Source organism: Callionymus lyra, chromosome 9 (genome assembly GCF_982586985.1).
Source record: "Callionymus lyra chromosome 9, fCalLyr1.hap1.1, whole genome shotgun sequence".
Classification (NCBI taxonomy): Eukaryota; Metazoa; Chordata; class Actinopteri; order Syngnathiformes; family Callionymidae; genus Callionymus; species Callionymus lyra.
Window position 1 is genome coordinate 5,178,835 of NC_141826.1, and position 20,180 is coordinate 5,199,014.

Genomic DNA, 20,180 nt, shown 5'->3' on the forward strand with positions numbered 1-20,180 from the left:
ATGGAGAGATTTTGGTGCGTGGTACATTTGTGGTTTCTTTTTCATTTCCAGACTTCACATGTCACTGCTTACAACCTTGACGCACAAAATATCATCAAGAAAACCGGGGAGCAAGGAACTCTGTTTGGATATTCTATTGCCTTCCACCAGCAGCTGGACCCCGTCAAGAAGAACCTGTGGGTAGAGGATTGCATATATTACGCTTTAATGCTTCAGCAAATACCTAAATCTTTCCGCAGATTGCTCGTAGGCGCGCCACAATCCAAACACTTTGACCAGGAGAACGTTACAGGCGTCGTCTATCAGTGCGATCTGTCTTCACCGTCCGAGCACTGTGAGCCGATTCACTTTGAGGATAACGGTATGTTCTCCTTCTCAACTCGTCATGGTGCTCAGCGTTGGTCAAATGATGGGTGTCATTTTCTCCAGAGTTCCTCGAGAGTAAAGGCATTCATGGGCAGTGGATGGGAGCGAGAGTGACGAGCCAGGGTCCCGGGAAAAGCATCATGGCAAGAATAAACTCTGAGCTTTGTAACAGATGATATAGATTAGTCACAATAAGACTTTTTAATTGAGCTTTTTCAACCACTTCAATAACAAAAAAAAACTGACTGATGACAGATGCACACATCATATTAAACATTTATTTATGCTTTATCCTTATGAAGCATATTGAAGAATGTGATCTTATAATCATTATTTAAATTATTTTTTAGAAGCTGCAGACAAGTAGTAGCAAATATAATGTTAAAAATAAGGACAACATGATGGATTTTGTTGCTTCTCAGAAATGAATGAGCCTATATTTTAGCAGGTTTTTCTTTTTTCTTTTCCCCCAAAGCCATTGTTTGTCTAATGAGAAGCCTCTAATCACTATAGTGATTAAAGGATGTTTGCGGTAGAGATTTGTCTTCTTGTCTAACAGCAACATTCTGAATCTGAGGCAGCATTTTTTGGTAGGAAAGTAAGCACCTGGATTTCTCACTTAAACGCCCAGAAATGATGGCTGTGCAGCTCTGGTTCAATGAGGTCCAATATTTAATGCACCACAACAAGTGGCCTAAACTTGCTATTAATTAAAAATGTTATATAATGGATACATCACGACAGAAGGGACACAATACTTATATATATCATGTGATTGTAATTTTTTTATTCTATAAATAAATCTGTTAAAATTTATATTAAACTAAGAAGGATTATTTAAAAACAAAGAAATAATAATAAATAAAGGAAAGTAAACGCCTGGATTTAATGGCATTGTTAATAATAGCATTTTTCTTTTCTCTTTTTTTATTGGAAGATAGAATACTTAGATAAAATATGTAGAAACAATTAAAACAATGCTTAGCAACCAAACACATAAACTGCAACATCGCATGTTATTTCTAATATGTAAGTGATGCAGAAAAAACCTGATAATTCCCTTATTTGTGTCCCAATAAATTAATCCAGTCAGTCGTATTTTCTGGTATTTAAATGACAACGAAACACATACTGTAAATGTTGAATTACATTTGTAAATTAAATAAATATAATTACGTAAAATACAATTTAAGTATGTTAATAAATTGTGTTGCGTAATTGCTTTTATGAAGAATTGTATAAATCAATATAATTATAAATAACATTGGAAATCATTCATTGGAAAAAAAAAAATTTCAATATTGTTTTGGGACCTGACCAAGAAAAAAGAATGAAAGCTATTATCACCAAACATATTCTGTGCTACATTGGGTTTGAATCTGTTCCAGATGTGTGCTCACCGGTACCAACAGTGGAGTCCCAGCCCGGGCCGTCACATGCCTCATCTGTTGACGGGTCAGTGCTACATCTTAGGAGACAACCTTCGAGTTGGAAACCAAGAGAGATCATGGAGGAGGGTGGTGTGCGACTATGAACACCTCACAAGGCGTGCGAGCAACCAGGATTGGTTTGGACTCTGTCAGCAGGGTCATGGCGCTTCTTTTGCAAAGGATGGCGAATCTGTGATATTTGGAGCACCGGGGGCTTATCAGTGGAAAGGTGAGATCACATTGGAGGTGTGAAAAATATGGATATGACAATATATCCCTTCACTTTGACCTCCAATTTTATATGTATATTCAATCTCTTAGTATCTTTTTTTTAATTTATTTTATTATAAATATGTATTTATTTTCTAAATAAAAAAAAAAATCATAGTTTATCCAAGCTGGCAATAAAGTAAAACTTCCACCCCTCAGTTATGAAAGATGGCACAGAAATAAAATGATAAAATGGAAAATATAATTCTAAACATTGGCATTAACTTAATTTGTTCTTGCTATTGAAATATTGTTGGGTTTCTGCATATAAGTAAATATATATGTATGTATATATATATATATATAATCCTAACCCTAGCCACCCATATCAATATTGAGATCCCAGTTCAGTAGCAGGATCTGTACTAGTAGGATTCCAGATCCTTCTGGATTCCAATCTGTACTGTGACATATGTCTATATGTGTACCGGTATACAAAATGCAGTTATTGTTTTCCCTAATTGTTCACCTTGACAGTGGTTCCAGAAAAGCAAAAACAAATATGTATGATGTTTGGCAGTGACCTAGATGCAGAAACTAAACAGAGTTGATCCGTCATCCAACAGAGCTAGGGAGGGGGGGCATTAATCCTTGCGAGAGCTGCAAGTAAAATGATAAATTATTGTCATATTTGGAGCTAAATTGTTGCTTTAGAGATGTGTTGCTCTGTATTTGTGAGCCTAAAAGGATCAGTGATGGGCTCAAATCTACTGCTTGGCTCAGAAAAAGGTTTTTGTAAAACAGGTGAAATCAAGCAGAGAAAACACAGTGCATTTGCTAATAAAGCGATTTTCTTGGCAAAACCATTAGTTTGTTTATTCAAAACAAAAATGAAAGGTGTTTTGTTATTTGTTATATAAGTATATTCTCTTTATAAGGAATTGTACGTATGGAGCCTCTGAACAACCTGGACATTTCCAGCGATGATCGTCGAGAGACGGGAGATGTTGAGAAGTTTGATTCTAAAATCATTCCACTCCATCTGAACAGCTACCTTGGTTAGTGTTTCTGTGTGGCGTTTGTGTGCTGAATCTAAGAGTTTGATATAACTGCTTCACTTTCCAATGGCATTTTAGGATTCTCCACTGACTCTGGTATGGCGTTGCTGAAAAAAGGCGAGCTGACCATTGTTTCAGGGGCACCTAGAGGAGGCTACAGTGGTCAGGTGGCCTTTCTAAAGCCCAACCCTTTGAGTCAAAGTGATCTGTCCATGGAGTTTGTTCTCTCTGGTCCAGGATTGGCTTCATCCTTTGGGTACGATGTGGCAGTAGTGGATCTCAATTCTGATGGGTAAGAATCTTCTCTGCTTTAATACTGTTTGTGTTTAAAATGTGTTGCAAAAATACTGAAAACGTTTTCATTCATTATTGTAAAATGATATATTAATCTCACCTGCTCTTGCATTACTACTATGAAAGGCCAAGACATATTTGGTTATTGAAATAAAAAATGCTTAGACATTTTCTTTTCAAACTGAAATAATTCTGAGATAATTTAGCATCAGTTTATCAAAGAGCATACATGCATGCTTATGTGTATCACCTGAGTTGATGTTCAATAAATTGTGAAATCAGTCAGAATATTTATAGATTCCGCTACATCTACGGCTGGCATCGTAATCCATGGAGGCGGTCTTTTAACTGGCTTTCCATTTCTTTGAAAGTCATTAAGAATTATGAACATATGTTGGCAATGTTGGCTCCAGATGGGATGATCTCGCCGTCGGAGCGCCTCAGTTCTACGTAAAAGATCGCTTGATTGGAGGAGCCGTCTACATTTACATCAACAACAAAGGCCAAGACTGGACAAAGCTCAAAGCCATTCGACTCTTGGGAGGAAAAGAATCCATGTTTGGGCTCGCCGTGGAAAATGTGGGCGATATTGATCAAGATGGATACAAAGGTTTTTATGCTTTTGCACATCAAATTTGCTTGAATACAATGTCATAAATTTAGCGTTAAAGGCTGTCGATACTATTCAAGTAATCTAGCAGTAACATCCTTGACAGGCCCTTTAGAAGGGGGAATGGCTGGACTTCTAAACCCAGCGGGGTACATTCAATTTCCTTTGCGGACACTTTATATCGTGAGAGGCAACGTGTCCAAATGTCATGACATTAAATCAGGAGTGTCAAATGTATGGCACGAGACAAAGCAAAGCACAAATAGGAGCTGCAATTTTCCCAATGAAATAAACTAGGGTTCCAGCTGGATCGCAAAATAATAATTCTGATCACACTTTTTTTTGCTTACGAGAAATATCTACCTTCATCAAATGACTCAAAAGACTTGCACTGAATGGACTCATAATCAGTCATGATGGAAGGATGTGTGGATTTAATCATCTTTATGGAAAAAAAAGATTGCATAAATAAATAGAGTCGGATATTGCAGTCAAGAAAGTAACATATTTCCTCATATTTGGATACTTTTCCTCTGAGAGTAACTTTCGAAAATGTCCACGAGACCTGGTCTTAAGCTCAGTGTCAGTCTGTAGTGTTAACAACTCATCTTCAGTTCAGGAGCCTGATATAAGAATTGCATTGAAAATCATTTGTACACTCAAACCCAGAAAATAATGCACAAAAATATTCAGATGTTTGAATCTGTGTGAGACACGAATTCAAGAACCTTTCCTTTGTTCATCCAACTCAACGTGGAATTCAGCGCAGGCGGGTTCATCCCTTTCCACGCCTCTATTTAAAAAAACAGCTTTTGCTGCTTTCATTTGAACCTGCCGCTTCAGTTTGATATAACTTACGTGATGTTTCTATGACTCTCATAGCGGAGATTTGAAGCGATTAAACATGCATGCTTTGCTTGTAATATTATAAAAACAATCTATAATTAACTCTTGTTTTTCTTCAAGTCGTGTGAAAAGTCTTTTTGCTCTTTTCTTGATACATATGAACTTAGATTGGATGTTGTGCATGTCAATGAAATTGTCAACCAATTGCTGCAATAACCATATGATTGACATGCAGAGTGGCCAATCTGAGCTCCCTTCTTTATATATCATATTTTATGATGTCATGCAATCTGCTCACAACAGCTTTGCGATCGACCGGGAAATTGCGATTGACATATTGAGCACAACTGACCTCGACCTCGAAGTGCAGCATTTCTGGATGAGCTTCAATGTGCTTCTATCTATCTATCTTCTATTACATCTTCTACCTTTAACACAACTTTGGCATTGGCCCAATATGTCTTTGTCAAAAAATGTACCAGGTGTTCCAGGATAAATTGTAATCCTCCTATTTATCCGCTGAAGTGAATGGGAAAGCTGTATGTTCGGTGTGTTCACAGCATGATTCAGTGCTTGAGGAATATAACCTGCGTCACCATGCCGACAAATATAGCAACTTTCAACAGAAAACAAATGAAAAAACAGAATCCATTTTCTTGAATGTTGCCCATGAGCTAAAATTAGTTTGACACCCCTTTCATCACTCAGAATCTTTGTTAGACTGGAAAGAACCAATGAAAAGGCTACTATATATATATATATATATATATATATATATATATATATATTCGTTTTATTAATTAGCACCTGCTAAAATAATATAATTAAATTCAACATTTAATTTCATTGAGAAGGTTAAAAGGTGTGTAGAAAGAAATGCACAGAATTAGGAGAAGAAAATGGGAAGTAAATTCAGTTCTATAACCAAATCCTTTTAGTCATAGAGAGAATTGAAATAGTAACGAAACTAACATATCATAAAAGAAAAGGCTGGTAGAACCTGCTAGAAACATTTCTGAATTTTTATCAATCTGAGATTGGAATGCCACATGTGCCCCCCTTTCTCTATTGTTCTACCTTTTAAGATACCGTGTCATACCAAGACCGCAACTTCAGCTGTATACCAAATTACCATTCACAAGTGCTAAGCAGCAATATTTAAGATTTTAAAAGTAACTCGGTACTTTATATGAAATTATAAGTTTGTCATTCAGAAAAAGTTATGTACTGAAGAGAAAGGTTAAAATAAAAGAGTGTTCTACTTCATGACAATTAAAATTAAACCAATGAAGAAAATAGGAAAATTTACAATATCAAAATGAAAAAAAAAAAGACTTTGTTACTGTTTTAATTTCAGATATTGCAGTGGGTGCACCGTACGATGGTTCTGGTAAAGTGTATATCTACTGTGGCTCGGCAAATGGAATCCACACAAAAGCAGCGCAGGTAATCTGCACTTTAAAACGGAAACCAATTATTGTATAAGTGTTTTAAATGAAGTGTAAATTTTGGTTTGTCACGCTTGGCAATTACAGGTACTTCAATCAAGAGCTAAAAAAGTCTCTTTGTTTGGATATTCTCTCTCTGGCAACCTGGACGTAGATGGAAATAATTATCCTGATTTGGCTGTTGGCTCGCTCTCCGGCTCAGTCTTCATTTTCAGGTGCGTTCATACAACTAATTAGATTCTAACAGCAGATAAGGGTCTGACAATTTTAGATCTGAATTGTTATATCAGTCGGTAGTCAGTTAAGCCATGTTCAGTGTCAGTTTTGTTTATTTAATTTTGTGGGAGTGGGTTATAAGCTGTCCCAAAAGCAAAACAAAACCAATAAACATTTATTAAGACACAGAATTTGTTAATTTGTTTCATAGATTGTGAATTAGTTTCATACTGTGTTGATTTGTTTTATAGATTGTTTTGTTTTAATGGTTTTTAATTTAGTTTTAATTGTTTTTCATTAATTGTTTTGTTTCAAGAGGGAAACTTTTTACCCTTCCGAGCCACCGTATTCATTCAAACTAGAGGCTGACAAACTGAATTAAATATCAGACAGAATCCAAAAATGGATTTACAGTATTTTAAGTGTTCTTTGTTCTTTTAATGCATGTGTTCTGCAGATTTAGATTTTGAAGTACATTTTTGTTTTTGCTTTATTCTTCACTAGTATTTTTTTTTTATTCTGGGATACATTAAAACAAAAGTTTGTTCTGCAGATGAATGATTTCTTTCTTTTTGTTTTTTTCAGAGCTCGATCAGTGGTCAGCGTCAACAGTTACCTCCAGATAAGACAAAAGGAAATAGACATTGAGAAAGAGCAATGCACCAAAAAAACATGGTAATATATTGACAACTTTCACGATTTAAAACAAATATGAATACACCGTGCATCTTAAAGTTATAGGGAAGCTCATGCTTGTTTCACCTGGAAGGCACATTCAGCATCAACCCACCAAAAACTGAGTATGTTTGACTCATTAATGGAAATCATAAATTGATATGAATAAATAAGATCATGCATGATGTGTTAATGTTCAAGTTAAAACTCATTCTGGTGTTCTGCAGATTTTTACTACAACTTTGAGGCCGACACCGAGACAGAGAAACCTCGAGTGAACTTCATGGGTTCAGGAAAAGGAAGGTTGGAGTTACTTGGACCTGATACAGAAGTCTGTAAGGACATCAAGCTTCGACTTCTGGTACTTTCCTATTGTTTTTTTGTTGTTGTTGTTACTCCAAGATGTCTTTCTTCACAACCCAATACTATTGTTGCAGCGCAATATTAAAGACAAGATGAGCAAGATTCCTATTTCTGTCACGCTGTCTCTGCTGGAATCCAACCAGAGCACACAGACGGGTTCCAGTCTGGATGCAAACCCGGTTCTTAATCTCTATCAACGCAGGAGCTCTGTTTCAGAGGTACGTGCAGAGATGTTGGCAGTTGATGGGTTAATGAAGCCTATGGTTCAGAACAATAGTTGGGGCTCAGGGTGTTATCTCAGGGTCAGCCTGACCCGGAGGCCGGAAAACAAATGTGTTTGAGGTAAATGTGTTTGCACAGCCTCCGCCACTGCATATTTATTTCTGGAGGCCAGAAACACATTTGTTTAACACAAGGGCTAAAAGATTATAGAGAGAAAATATGCTATTTGGAATTTCAGAAAATAAATTAGATGTACCTATTTCATTATTTATTTACACATTTTGAAAGACCCAATATGTATGTTTCTCTAGAACCTTTACCAATGTTTTTTTTTTATTGTTTATATTCTTTTGTTTATTTAGAAATATTTTTTAATAGAGAATTCACATTTTTAACTAGTATATTTATAAGTGATGGTCTGGTGAAGCTACATGAAGCAGTGTCATTATTTCCACTAGATGGCGGTCTCTGCACTATATTCCTGTTCTAATGAAACATCACATCATTTTCAAACTGATGGCGCCACCTACTGACCTCTCAACAACATGACACTGCTTCATGAAGCTTGATCAGACTTATATTCATGTCTTGTTAGATTGTTTTCAAGTAGTTCAACTTTAAAACTTTACTTAAACTGAATTAACTATTAATATATGTTAAGTTGTTAAATCCTATGATAATGTAAACACATGAGACAGCTTTAATTGATTTGTTTGTTTTATTTTAGATCGTCTTGATCAACACAGGGTGCGGCAGTGACAAAATCTGTCAAAGTAACTTACAACTCAGGTATAGGTTCTGCTCCTACGACAGCGTCAAGGGTCAAGATATCTTCGATTCACTTGCGAGGTGCGTGAATTAATCTTCTATCAACCCTGTCACGTGGCTTTGATGATATCCGTGCGGTTGCCATGTTTACAGAGACAACGGTGTCGCCGTCGTCATCCCCTCTGATGAAGACATCGCTCTGAAGATCAGAGTGACTAACAAAGATGGAGATGATGCGCATCAGGCCCGCACTGTTATTGAGCTGCCTAACACTCTTCACTACACCTCCTTTCATGAGAACACAGCCGCTGTGAGTTCACTTTAGTTTCGCATCATAAGAGAAAAAATAAAATCTGAATCTAAATCAGAAACAGCTTTATCTGCCAATTACTGTATATATTGGAAGTAAAGACTGAATTTTTGTTCGTCGGAGAAGAGAAAAAGAGGATTATAATCATCACAATTAAGTGAAACTGTAAATAAATCAGATTTTGTATTTCGTTTCTCATTTGGAAATCTGATGATCAGATTCACAATCTTTAATCTCAACTCCAGAATTTTTTGGAATTCAATTGCGTGTAAATGACGCTAGAGGGAGCTAGAGGAAGGCGACTGATAATGGGTTAAGAAAAGTGCCATTTTAAAGAGAACTGGAAATTTAGCATCGAAACATTGAAAAAAAAAAAGTTAAAAATATAGTATTGTATTTATATAATTGTCGTGTTGAAGTAGAAAACTACTATTTAATAGAAAAATAAATACAAATAATAATTAAAGACATGTTTTTTCAAGCAATATTTTGCTTTTAAATGCCATTATTCTTTTTTTTCAAAACTGGCACTGTTGTTAGCCCTTTATATGATGGTTACGAAAACACATGCATTAAACTTATTTGATGCTGTTTACTAATGCTAGAATACCTTCTGGTTCTTCAGGGACCCAGAGTTATATGCACAGCTAATAGCAATGGAACCGTTCTGGACTGTGATGTCGGGAACCCTCTCAAAAGAGACGCTGAGGTCAGTGTCAAGATTCCCTCCATATATATTTGTGTATTTGACCTCTGACTGTCCTTGCAGGTCGTATTTTATGTAAAACTGTCCACGACTGCTATTTCCCTGAGCACCACAGACATCAGCATCAGGCTGCAGCTCAACACGTAACTATGGGGAAGTCACACTCAAGGAACAGAGAGTAAAATATATTTTTTTGATGTACCTAGAACAAGTGTGCAGGACATTCAACCAGTCGAGGCAGTGGCTAAGGTGGTGTTTGAACTGGGTCTGCAAATGTTTAGGTATGTATTTCTTAATGATATATCTTTGTAAAGACAATATTCCCATCGATCTGTTGCCTCTTCAGTCAAGTCAAGCCGTCTCAAGTCTCCCCGAGCAACAGTGTGCTGGGAGAGAGTGCCATCAACTCCTGGAAACAAATCGGAGGCAAGATTCAGTTTGATTTCCAGGTGAGAGACATATGTCCTTCCATCGGAGCACGGCTTTTTTGATGTCACCGATTGAACGTGTGGATGTTGTGTGACAGATAATCAACCTCGGTCGACCGCTGAAGTCTTTTGCGAACGCGTCTCTCAACATCAAATGGCCAAAAGAGAATTCTGTGGGGAAGTGGATGCTCTACTTAACTCAGATCAGTCACAGCGGTGTGCAGCCCGTGCCCTGCTCACCTGTGGGCGAGGTGGACCCGCTCAGACAAGTCGAGGTAGAGGTCAGAATATTCACACGTGAGTCATGGCGGTACCAAACAAAATGTTTACCATCAGGGCTGGAGGGAACCTTTGAGGAGGAGACGAGAAACTGAACCTGAGGCTGTGTCTTCTGACTCGGTTACTTCACTTCTAACAAGACAACATAAAACTTTGGTGAGGGTAACACATCTGCTACTACTGTATGTTTTAAAAACTATTTATTTTCACCTGGATCATAAACAAATAGAACATTATCATATTATTATACATTTTATTTTATGTTGCTCATTCCTTTGTGCAGAATTTAGTTCTTCAATCTTTATGGGCCAGAGAACTGTTTTTTTTTTTTTAATTAACATTAATAAGAATGAATAATATAAATATTTGTGACAGTGATGTCTTACATATACTGTATACAATATCCTCCATTTTCATTTACTTTCTCAATATAATTTGTTTTTTATATTTGTACATATGTGGATAGCGTCGTAGAATGACCCATATCGTATTTGCAGTGTTCTTTCAATGATACCTGACATGACCTTTCCCAGACTTGCTCAGAGGGACTGAACTGTGTGGAGATACACTGCCCTCTAGTCGGCTTGGACGGTACTGCAAAGATTACTTTGAACGCTCACCTGTGGAACACTACCTTCACAGAGGTGATGACAAGTTAACATTTTTAAATGATTCCACAAATTTGTTGTTTTGTTTTTTGTCAATTTCCAACTTTTGTTTTCTTCTTTCAGGACTACTGGTCCTTGAATTACCTGTTTATCGTCGTGGATGCTGACGTCGTTCTTACAAACGCCAGTGAAAATATCAGACTGAAGCTCCAGCAGCCGAGCACGCAGGTGGAACTACAAGATTGTACTGAATATTTCAAGAAGCCTCCATGAACTCCATGATATCTTATATTAATAGCCAGTATACATGTACATATTAACAAAGAATGTATCCCATTCCTCACCATATCAGTCTTGATCAGTTTAAATTAAATAAAAAATATTGTTTTAAATGAATTATTAATAATAATAATTGCCTTTTTTTGTATTTCTATTATCCTAAAATAATAAAAATAACGAAATAAATTCATTAACTTCCATTTATTAACTGATATGTAAGAAAAATACCTAAAGGAATACATTTTAAAAGTTACTTTTAGAATTATAGAAATTACATCTAAGTTATATGTTTTTTTTCTAAAGAGACCTAACTGTACATGTCTTTCTTACGCCTATTTTCATTGCTTAAACACAATCTACGTTTCTATCTAAAAAAAATAAAAAAAATAGTAATATTTTATTCTCTATTCTCTTTAAGTTTTTTATACTTGTAATTTTACATTTGTTTTAATTTATTTATAAAATAAATGGCTATCAATTTTTATTGCCACATATTAATTGATTTGATAGCACAACATATACAAACATAAAAACAATAAAATACTGTGCAATATGAATTGTATTGTTGTAAATTACACTTGTAAGCTTATTTATTATTATTATTACTAATGTAATAATTCATTTCTTTTGCTGTTTTCTGTGTGTTTCAGAGTCTTGAATAAACAATAAAAAGTGTCCTTTTTGTAAACATTTGCAGATCAAACTTACCGTGCTTATGGAGAAAAAAGCAGAGTTGTACGCCAGAGTTTCATGGTGGATCATTGTCCTGACCATCATCACTGGGCTGCTGTTGCTGGTTATACTGGCATTTGTGTTGTGGCAGGTAATACTTCTATTTATAAAAATACATTTAACAAGTTACTTTGACTTCTTTACTGAAATTGTGAACATTACACTTGTGCTGTATTTTTTCACTGCCAATGTGATTCTATTTTGAACTTAAAAAATGTATAAGTATAATGTTTTAATTTTTCACAAGCAAAATTGAAAAGCAATACTTGTCTACCACGCTCTGTCCACCAGAGAGCGCCATTTGTCAACTCGTTATGCTACATTTCAGACCAAACGCATCTAATTTAATTTTTTTTTTTTTGAATTTACAAGATCATGGTCTTTGCACCATAACATTTAAATTAATAGAACACATTTAACACCACATTTGTGTATTTAAAAACAATAAATTATTGACAGATGTATTGCATTATTTAATGATGTATTCATTTCGCTTCTTGGCCAAATTTTCGTTTTATTTAATTATCTTATTTCCTGTTGTTGCTCTTGGTCCTCCATACACTAAGAGATTAAATTATTAAATGAATTAAAACTATGCTAAATCTTTTTATCACTTCATGATTAATTGATTTTGTCTGCTGTTCTTTAATCTTGTCTGTTTGCTTAAATTATTTTCTTTTTTTTCTTCTCCAGACTGAATGGGCCAAAAACTTCCACAGCAAACTGTCCTAAAAGGAAGATCAAGAAACACTTGAGCAATTATCTCCTTTAAATGAATAAAATTATATATCTTTTTTACACTTTTTCTTTACCATTATGTTGATGAACTAGTCAAGGATAACAACGCAGCTTGTTAACTGTTTTAATGAAGCAGAAAATATCACTTGTTCACCAAATTGTTACAACATGAAGAGTGTCTTCAGCACGAGTGTGAGAGAAGAGTGAACATTAGCAAGAGATCCATACGTTTACGGAAGAAGAGCACACTAGACAGAGTAGATGAAACACTGGTTTACATTTGTAGATGTGCAACACAAGATTATGATTTATGCTTTTGTTTTCTGTTGTTTATATTTCTGTTCTCATCGAGTGAGAGGACAAGAGAAGAGACAATAGAATGTTAAATTAAATTGGATTTGTGATTTTGGTTTTGTATTTAAACAACAGACGTTTAAATGTATTCTGATGTCTCAACTTACATCGTATGTCAGAAATTAAATTCCAGGGAATTTGACTTTCGAAAAAAGTCCAAATTTTCATTTTGATTTACACGTTGTTTAAAACTACCTTGTTTTAAGATATTTTAGCGCAGGGATCTCTAGCTCTACCTGCGGGCCATTTAGGGCCTGTGAGATGATATTTTGTGGCCCACAATTTGAAGTTTCATTTTTAAGAACAAAGATTTCTCAGATTATGAGTAACAAAAATCCACATAACATTTAACAAAAAAGAGCAGTTAAGTTGCAGTTGCCTTAGCAAGTCATAGATGACAATACATTCAATATCTCCATCCATTTAGAACAGTCAACAGAACCAATGAGATGTTTGTCGTCAAGAGTATAATTGTTAAAGACATTAAATGTGTTTGTGGTATCCCTTGGGTTGTCTCTGGGTTAAGTAAGTAAGTAAGTAAGTAATTTGTATTTATATAGCGCTTTTCTAGACCAGGGTCACAAAGCGCTTGAACAATCAAAAAAAAAAAAAAAAAACCTCAAGTTAAGGTGAACAACACAAGGGATACAGAAAACACATTTGTTTTGGGGCCTTTATGATACCTTATAGTCTCACCTAAACTGTAAAGTGTCTTGAGAATACTTTGTTATGATAAGGTCAGTTCAATTTTATTTTAAGTATCTTAAGATAACAGAAGGGATAAGTATATTAAATTAAAACACATGATACATAAGATTGATTGATTGTAAACAAAATACAATGCCTTAAAGGTGTTAAGTTCAGGCAGTTGAGCTGAATTAAAAAGATAATAAACATTAAACATTGAGTGAATCAAACCGTAATGCTTTAAGTGGTAAAAATAAACCTTTTTTTTTTCTAAACGATAATGCATTTACATCTTCAACTGAAGTCATGTTAAGGCAAATATGTTGATCCTGTTTAATCTATTGCATCATTCATGTGTGTAATGTTGCTCATCACTCGCTTTTATTTCATTGACTTTGAAAAAGTCTTCACGTAACGGACAGAAGTGTCCTCAGTCACACTTTTTTTTAATGATTTGTTTTCCCTTTTCTTCAGTCGTACAGCAACATACTTGTCAAGCTAATATTCAAAACAGACACATTGATTCACTATTATTACAATACATGATAGTGTGGTGATATGATGAGCTTCATCCATTATTTCTCCATCATTTGAAGCTGACAGGATAACTTTTGTTGCAAGAAACCTGCGATGAAATCTAACCAAACTGAAAAACAAATAATAACTGGTCATTGTAATAAAAAAAAAATTAAAAAAGTAATCGACTCTTTTACAGTCATCAGTTTGGACTGTGGAATTAACAAAATATCATATGCTGTAATAAAAATGGAACAACTAAAAAAGTGAAATGAAGTGGATAGACAGATGCAATCACACTGTAATATTTACAAAGTCTCTCTCCTCACACAAAAAAGTATTTGGTGCTCGGTTCTGGGGTGTAACGAAGATGATTATTATCACTATTTGTGAAGTTTAATAAAACAAAACCTGATCGAGAAACCCTGGAGTCAGACGTAATATATTACCAATCATCACAAATACAGAGGTTTATTTTGCAAGTCTTGAGAGGAAAAGCTTGATTTTATTTGTTTGATTTAAAACATTAGTTTGTTTTTATTTAATGTTCATAGAAAAGTATTGAAATATTTTATATTGCAAATGCATGATAACTTCGAGCTAATCAATCATACTATTAGACATATCATTCAAAAATACAATTTACTGGTTAATATTAATGAATGTATTTTATTCATAATAATGCTAATTAATTAAAAGCAGATTTTCAACCACAATTATTTTACTTAAAAATCGTATTCAGAAACTTAAATATTTTCAATGCCATTATGTATATAAAAAATAAAATAAAAACAAGCTTTTTTTTCCTCAAGTAAATGCAAAATACCTTAATAAAATAACTAAATGTTTTTTTGAGTGGGGTGATTAAAGTTAAAGGTAAATACATTCAAATAACTCTGAATTTAGTTATAAAGTGGTCCCCTTTCATAATTCCAACACTTAAATAGAAAGTCATAAATAATTAAAATCACACCTCACTATAAGAAACATGTTTGTATAAAATAATGTGCTTTACTCGCGTTCATTTTACTAAAACTATACAGTTCTAGGTAGGACAGCCAAGTTTTCTTTTTGTTTAAAAAAGTTCCTGCTTCAACACACACACACACACACACACACACACACACACACATCCTGCTTTTGCCTACTTTTTTAACCGAAACTCCAGGTTCATAAAAACAGGGAAGATTATAAAATAATGGTCAATTTTGTGCAAGTTTAGTGTTCTAGGCAGTAAAAACGTTTTGTGCTGTATTTTTGATTATCGCTTAATGATTTTCGTCTGTCCTTATGTTGTGCACGGAAAGGAATGCGCCTCTCTTAGAGTGCAATACCCAGCTATCTCCACAAGGGACATGTACAAGACAACGACAACAGAGGGAGCAGGGAGATGGTCAGCTGACTTGTTCCAGATGTGGCGCGACCATTGTTTTTGTTCCACTTGGGACCGGACTTCTCTCGGACCCGTGGAGGCTTTGCTGGGCTCGATGAAGGGTTATGTGCTGGTTTGTTGAAGGACGGCGAGTGTGGACCGTAACCTGGCCAGTCGTCGTTGTACCGGTCGCCTGTGTCTCCACCTCCAGAACCACTGCTGTCCTCACCTGGGAACAAAGATTAGGGAATGAATGGACAAGCAGCTTTTCTAATGATGCCATTTTGTGGCAGTAATTAAGTCTTCAACTGATCATTGAATACAAATAATTGATCAGTCATTGGAAAATTCCACAAAGTTTTGATACCTATTGTTATTTAATTTACTTAAATTTACAGTGTTGTAAAACTGTTGCTACAACTGTCTCCAGATTTTATATTATATTTGATAAATAATCAAACAATTTTCAACTGCACAACGGACAATTCTCAGCTGGTCAAACAACATAGGATGTTTTAGGATTTAAAAGGAGCAGAGAGAACCGATCATTATATCTGCCACTCATATTTTTTTATTCATTTTATCATGAAATGTACAGAATGCAGACATTAACCGTTTTTATTTGTTCAGGCTTTTCCTTGATTTTCTGGAACTCCTGTTGTGTTATCAGTTTTATCTTGACCTTTAAAATATATATTTTATTGAATATTGTTTTGATTGTTTAAGCGCTTTGTGACCCTGGTCTGGAAAAGCGCTATACAAATAAAAATGACTTACTTACTTTAATAATTGATGTGTCATGTGAAAATCCCATTTTTATGAACATCATGTTTATTATATGAAAAGAAAATGTCATATAGATGTTATGTGTGTCATGTGAATATTATACAAGTCATGTCATCATTTACTTCATGTGAACCTCATGTGTGTCAGGTGATCATTTACTTCATGTGAAGATTGTGTGTCATGTGAGCATTATTTTTTATCATGTAAACATTATGTGTGTGATGTGATCATTTACTCCATGTGAACATTGTGTGTCATGTGATCATTTACTTCATGTGAACATTATGTGTGTCATGTGAACATAATTTTTTATCATGTGAACATTGTGTGTCATGTTATCATTTACTTAATCTGAACATGATGTGTGTCATGTGAACATTATTTTTTATCATGTGAACATTGTGTGTCATGTTATCATTTACTTCATCTGAACATGATGTGTGTCATGTGAACATTATTTTTTATCATGTGAACATTATCTGTGTCATGTGATCATTTACTTCATGTAAAAATGATGTGTGCCATGTGACATTATTTGTTATCATGTGAACATTATCTGTGTCATGTGATCATTTACTTCATTTGAACATTATGTGTGTCATGTGAGCATTCTTTTTTATCATGGGAACATTATCTGTGTCATGTGATCATTCACTTCATTTGAACATTATGTGTGTCATGTGAGCATTCTTTTTTATCATGTGAACATTGTGTGTCATGTGATCATTTACTTCATGTGAACATTATGTGTGTCATGTGAACATTATTTTTTATCATGTGAACATTGTGTGTCATGTTATCATTTACTTCATCTGAACATGATGTGTGTCATGTTATCATTTACTTCATCTGAACATGATGTGTGTCATGTGAACATTATTTTTTATCATGTGAACATTATCTGTGTCATGTGATCATTTACTTCATGTAAAAATTATGTGTGCCATGTGACATTATTTTTTATCATGTGAACATTATCTGTGTCATGTGATCATTTACTTCATTTGAACATTATGTGTGTCATGTGAGCATTCTTTTTTATCATGGGAACATTATCTGTGTCATGTGATCATTTACTTCATGTGAACATTATGTGTGTCATGTGAGCATTCTTTTTTATCATGGGAACATTATCTGTGTCATGTGATCATTTACTTCATGTGAACATTATGTGTGCCATGTGAACATTATTTTGTATCATTTGAACATTGTGTGTCATGTGATCATTTACTTCATGTGAACATTATGTGTGTCATGTGAATATCATCTTTATCTGCACCATAAGTAGGTCCTACTTACAAATGTACTCAAAAATGATGTCCATCGATTCAACTTTCTTCCTAAAATACTCACTGTCCATGAACTCCATGTCCTGTCCACTCTGTGCATGTCTCAGTTTGTTGGTCACGACCCTCAACTCCATGATCAGCTGTCTCGTTCTCACATCCGGCTTGGCCACGTCTACCTCCACCTCTGGGTTGTTGATCTGGTTCACCAGGCCGTCGGCCATGACGCTGGGCAGATATCTGACGGCGATCAAAGTGAGACATATGAGTGGATAAAGAAGGTGCTCAAAACTCATTTAAGAGGAAATATTCTCACTAAAGTTCTTAAGGATTACATTTTCATTCCACCCAATATGAATGAAATGACATGTTTAATATGAGGGAATCAGACTGATAAGCATTGCTTATGCTCTGTAGGCAAATCATGAATATCTTCATTATTTTTGTTGATGCTTTGGATTATTTGTAATGTTGTAAATTGCCACTAATATCAGATTCCACTCCATAAATAGAATGTAAAGCTTAAATGCCAACATGGCTGTGCTTACCGCTGCCTAGTATGCTTTATATAAGACTGGCAGCAAGAATCATGAACTCTAAATCATTTATAATGCACACTTTATTTCCGCTCTGCCTCCCACACACACACACACACATCAAATATGTAGCATCAAGCCGCATCCGAGATGATAAAAGCAATCAGACTCACACAGGCAGCATGTGGGTGACATCAAAATGAAATCAACTCCTTTTCCATTTGTCATTTCTCTGCACCTCTGCATCATCCCTCACTCCTCAGCCCACATCCCGCCTCCCTCAACATCTCACCCACCTCCCCCGGGTTTGCCCGTTCCAGCAGCGGTCCTCATTAGTGACGTCGGCGGCCATCTTTTCATCGTTGCAGATGGTGTGTGGGAGGGACACCCAGAAGCTCCTCATGGGCCGCAGTCTCTCCTTCAGTTCAGTCACCTTTACGGAGGCAGACACACCGAGTGGTTATGACTCACGCGCTTCAAAAAAAGAAAAAGTATTCTTGTTTGCCGTGTCTGGCTGAGAGAAGCGTATGGAAGCTTGCTGACGTGGTGTTGTGTCATAAACAGACTACTTCACTTCTTTATAGACAGGAATAAGTGCCAACCGACTTTTTACCATCCTGGTCAACACATTTTCCTCCAGTTATGTGTCCACTGTGGTCACGAAAATACTGTGTCAGCTTTGATGCTCATAAAAATGAGTGCAGTGAAATTAATCTGTTCCAATGCTGCGCCTTTTTCCCCCTTTTCTACTCCTTCACCTTGTTTAAAAATCATTTTTAAATCTGAGGACAAAAACAGAAATGACTCTTTATATATAGAGTTCATAAGTTTGTTTAAATAACAGAAAAATCTAGAAAAGTTCTGTTTTCTGTGTATAAAAACAATTGTGTAACTGATGGAATATTCTAAGTGGAATACAGTGATTCTCTTTAGTATTTGGATATTGTCAGTAAATGTATATTAATCATCAGCATTAATAATATTAACTCTTAATATTAACTTTTAGAATTCTTACCAGCCGGTCCAAGTTGGTTCCTGCAGCTGTGGTGGGTTTTTCTTCAGGGGTGAAGTTGCGAAATGGTCTCTTGCTGGTTGGTGAGTCTTTGGGAGAGCGTTGGTACCGAGCCTGAGTGGGCCTGGGGTTTCCACAGCCCTGGAATATCTGTGTGTGCAGAGCCAGACAATGACAACGTTATAAGCCAGACCTAAACAGCATTGTTGTTCAAATCTATAATAGGCAAATGTTTTCTGACTTCCCGCATGTCAGAACAGTGTAAGTGCAATGTTATATACTGACTACTTCAAGAAACATCTTAAGAGCGATTTATTTGTACAGGCTTTTTATTAATTTTCATTGAGCTGCTATGTTTGTCAATATGTTGTCTTGGCCTGTTAAAGCATGTATTTTAAGTGAGAGTAAGAGTATAGTTTGATTGTTTAAGGGCTTTGTGACCCTCGTCTGTGAAAAGGGCTTTACAAATATAAATGACTTACTTATAAGTAATCTGTTCTTCGTTCTCAGAAACCACATTTGTATTTGTTTAAAAACAGTTTTTATCTAAAATGCCTCAGTACTTCACACGAAAACACTTTCTCTGTAAATTGATAAGAAGTGTGGGAGTCACATGACACTCACAGACTCCTAGAGAGTTCTCCTACATGAGTCATGACTTGAAAAGTCAAACCAATCATTATTGAAGATATGCATGTCTATGTATATAATAAATAAATGTTTTTATAATAATACACTTTTAAATGAAGTCTTTGTTTTAGGACTTAATTTGCTCACATAGTTATTCTAAATATATTAAAACATTTATTATTTAGATAACCTTCATGTTTTGGGTTTTTTTGGCTGCAAAAAGAGTAATTAACGTTCACTTTTCTAACCCAAAGTAGCTGGGATAGGCAACCTGTGATCCCATTCGGGATTAATGCTAGATAATTGATAAATAAATTGAATAATTGAACTGATATCCGGACTCTTTTCTTTAATTCCACCAGCCTTTAGACTCAAAAGTTCCTCATTTCCCTTAGAACTTAACATGGTCTGTTTA

At 35.2% G+C, this 20,180-nt stretch overlaps 1 protein-coding gene and 1 pseudogene across 2 annotated transcripts in view; one reads left to right on the forward strand and one right to left on the reverse strand.

Moving 5' to 3' along the window:
- LOC148071525 (integrin alpha-6-like) lies at positions 1 to 12,628 on the forward strand (annotated as a pseudogene). Its single transcript, XR_015712872.1, has 25 exons — positions 1 to 176; positions 240 to 361; positions 430 to 509; positions 1,755 to 2,025; positions 2,945 to 3,064; positions 3,143 to 3,356; positions 3,772 to 3,968; positions 6,172 to 6,260; positions 6,350 to 6,477; positions 7,064 to 7,153; positions 7,214 to 7,278; positions 7,381 to 7,514; positions 7,591 to 7,734; positions 8,466 to 8,587; positions 8,660 to 8,816; positions 9,442 to 9,525; positions 9,586 to 9,665; positions 9,729 to 9,803; positions 9,869 to 9,971; positions 10,049 to 10,225; positions 10,287 to 10,385; positions 10,763 to 10,873; positions 10,961 to 11,065; positions 11,814 to 11,939; positions 12,542 to 12,628. The product of XR_015712872.1 is annotated as an integrin alpha-6-like (transcript).
- Positions 12,621 to 20,180, reverse strand: part of gpc2 (glypican 2) — a 17,632-nt gene continuing 10,072 nt past the window's right edge. Inside the window, exons 8-11 of the mRNA XM_087798594.1 lie at positions 19,139 to 19,285; positions 18,420 to 18,556; positions 17,655 to 17,827; positions 12,621 to 15,744 (exon numbers count right to left, since the gene is read on the reverse strand). Of these exons, the coding sequence (XP_087654720.1) occupies positions 15,482 to 15,744; positions 17,655 to 17,827; positions 18,420 to 18,556; positions 19,139 to 19,285 (720 nt within the window). The 3' untranslated portion in view covers positions 12,621 to 15,481. The remainder of the gene's footprint in view (positions 15,745 to 17,654; positions 17,828 to 18,419; positions 18,557 to 19,138; positions 19,286 to 20,180) is intronic.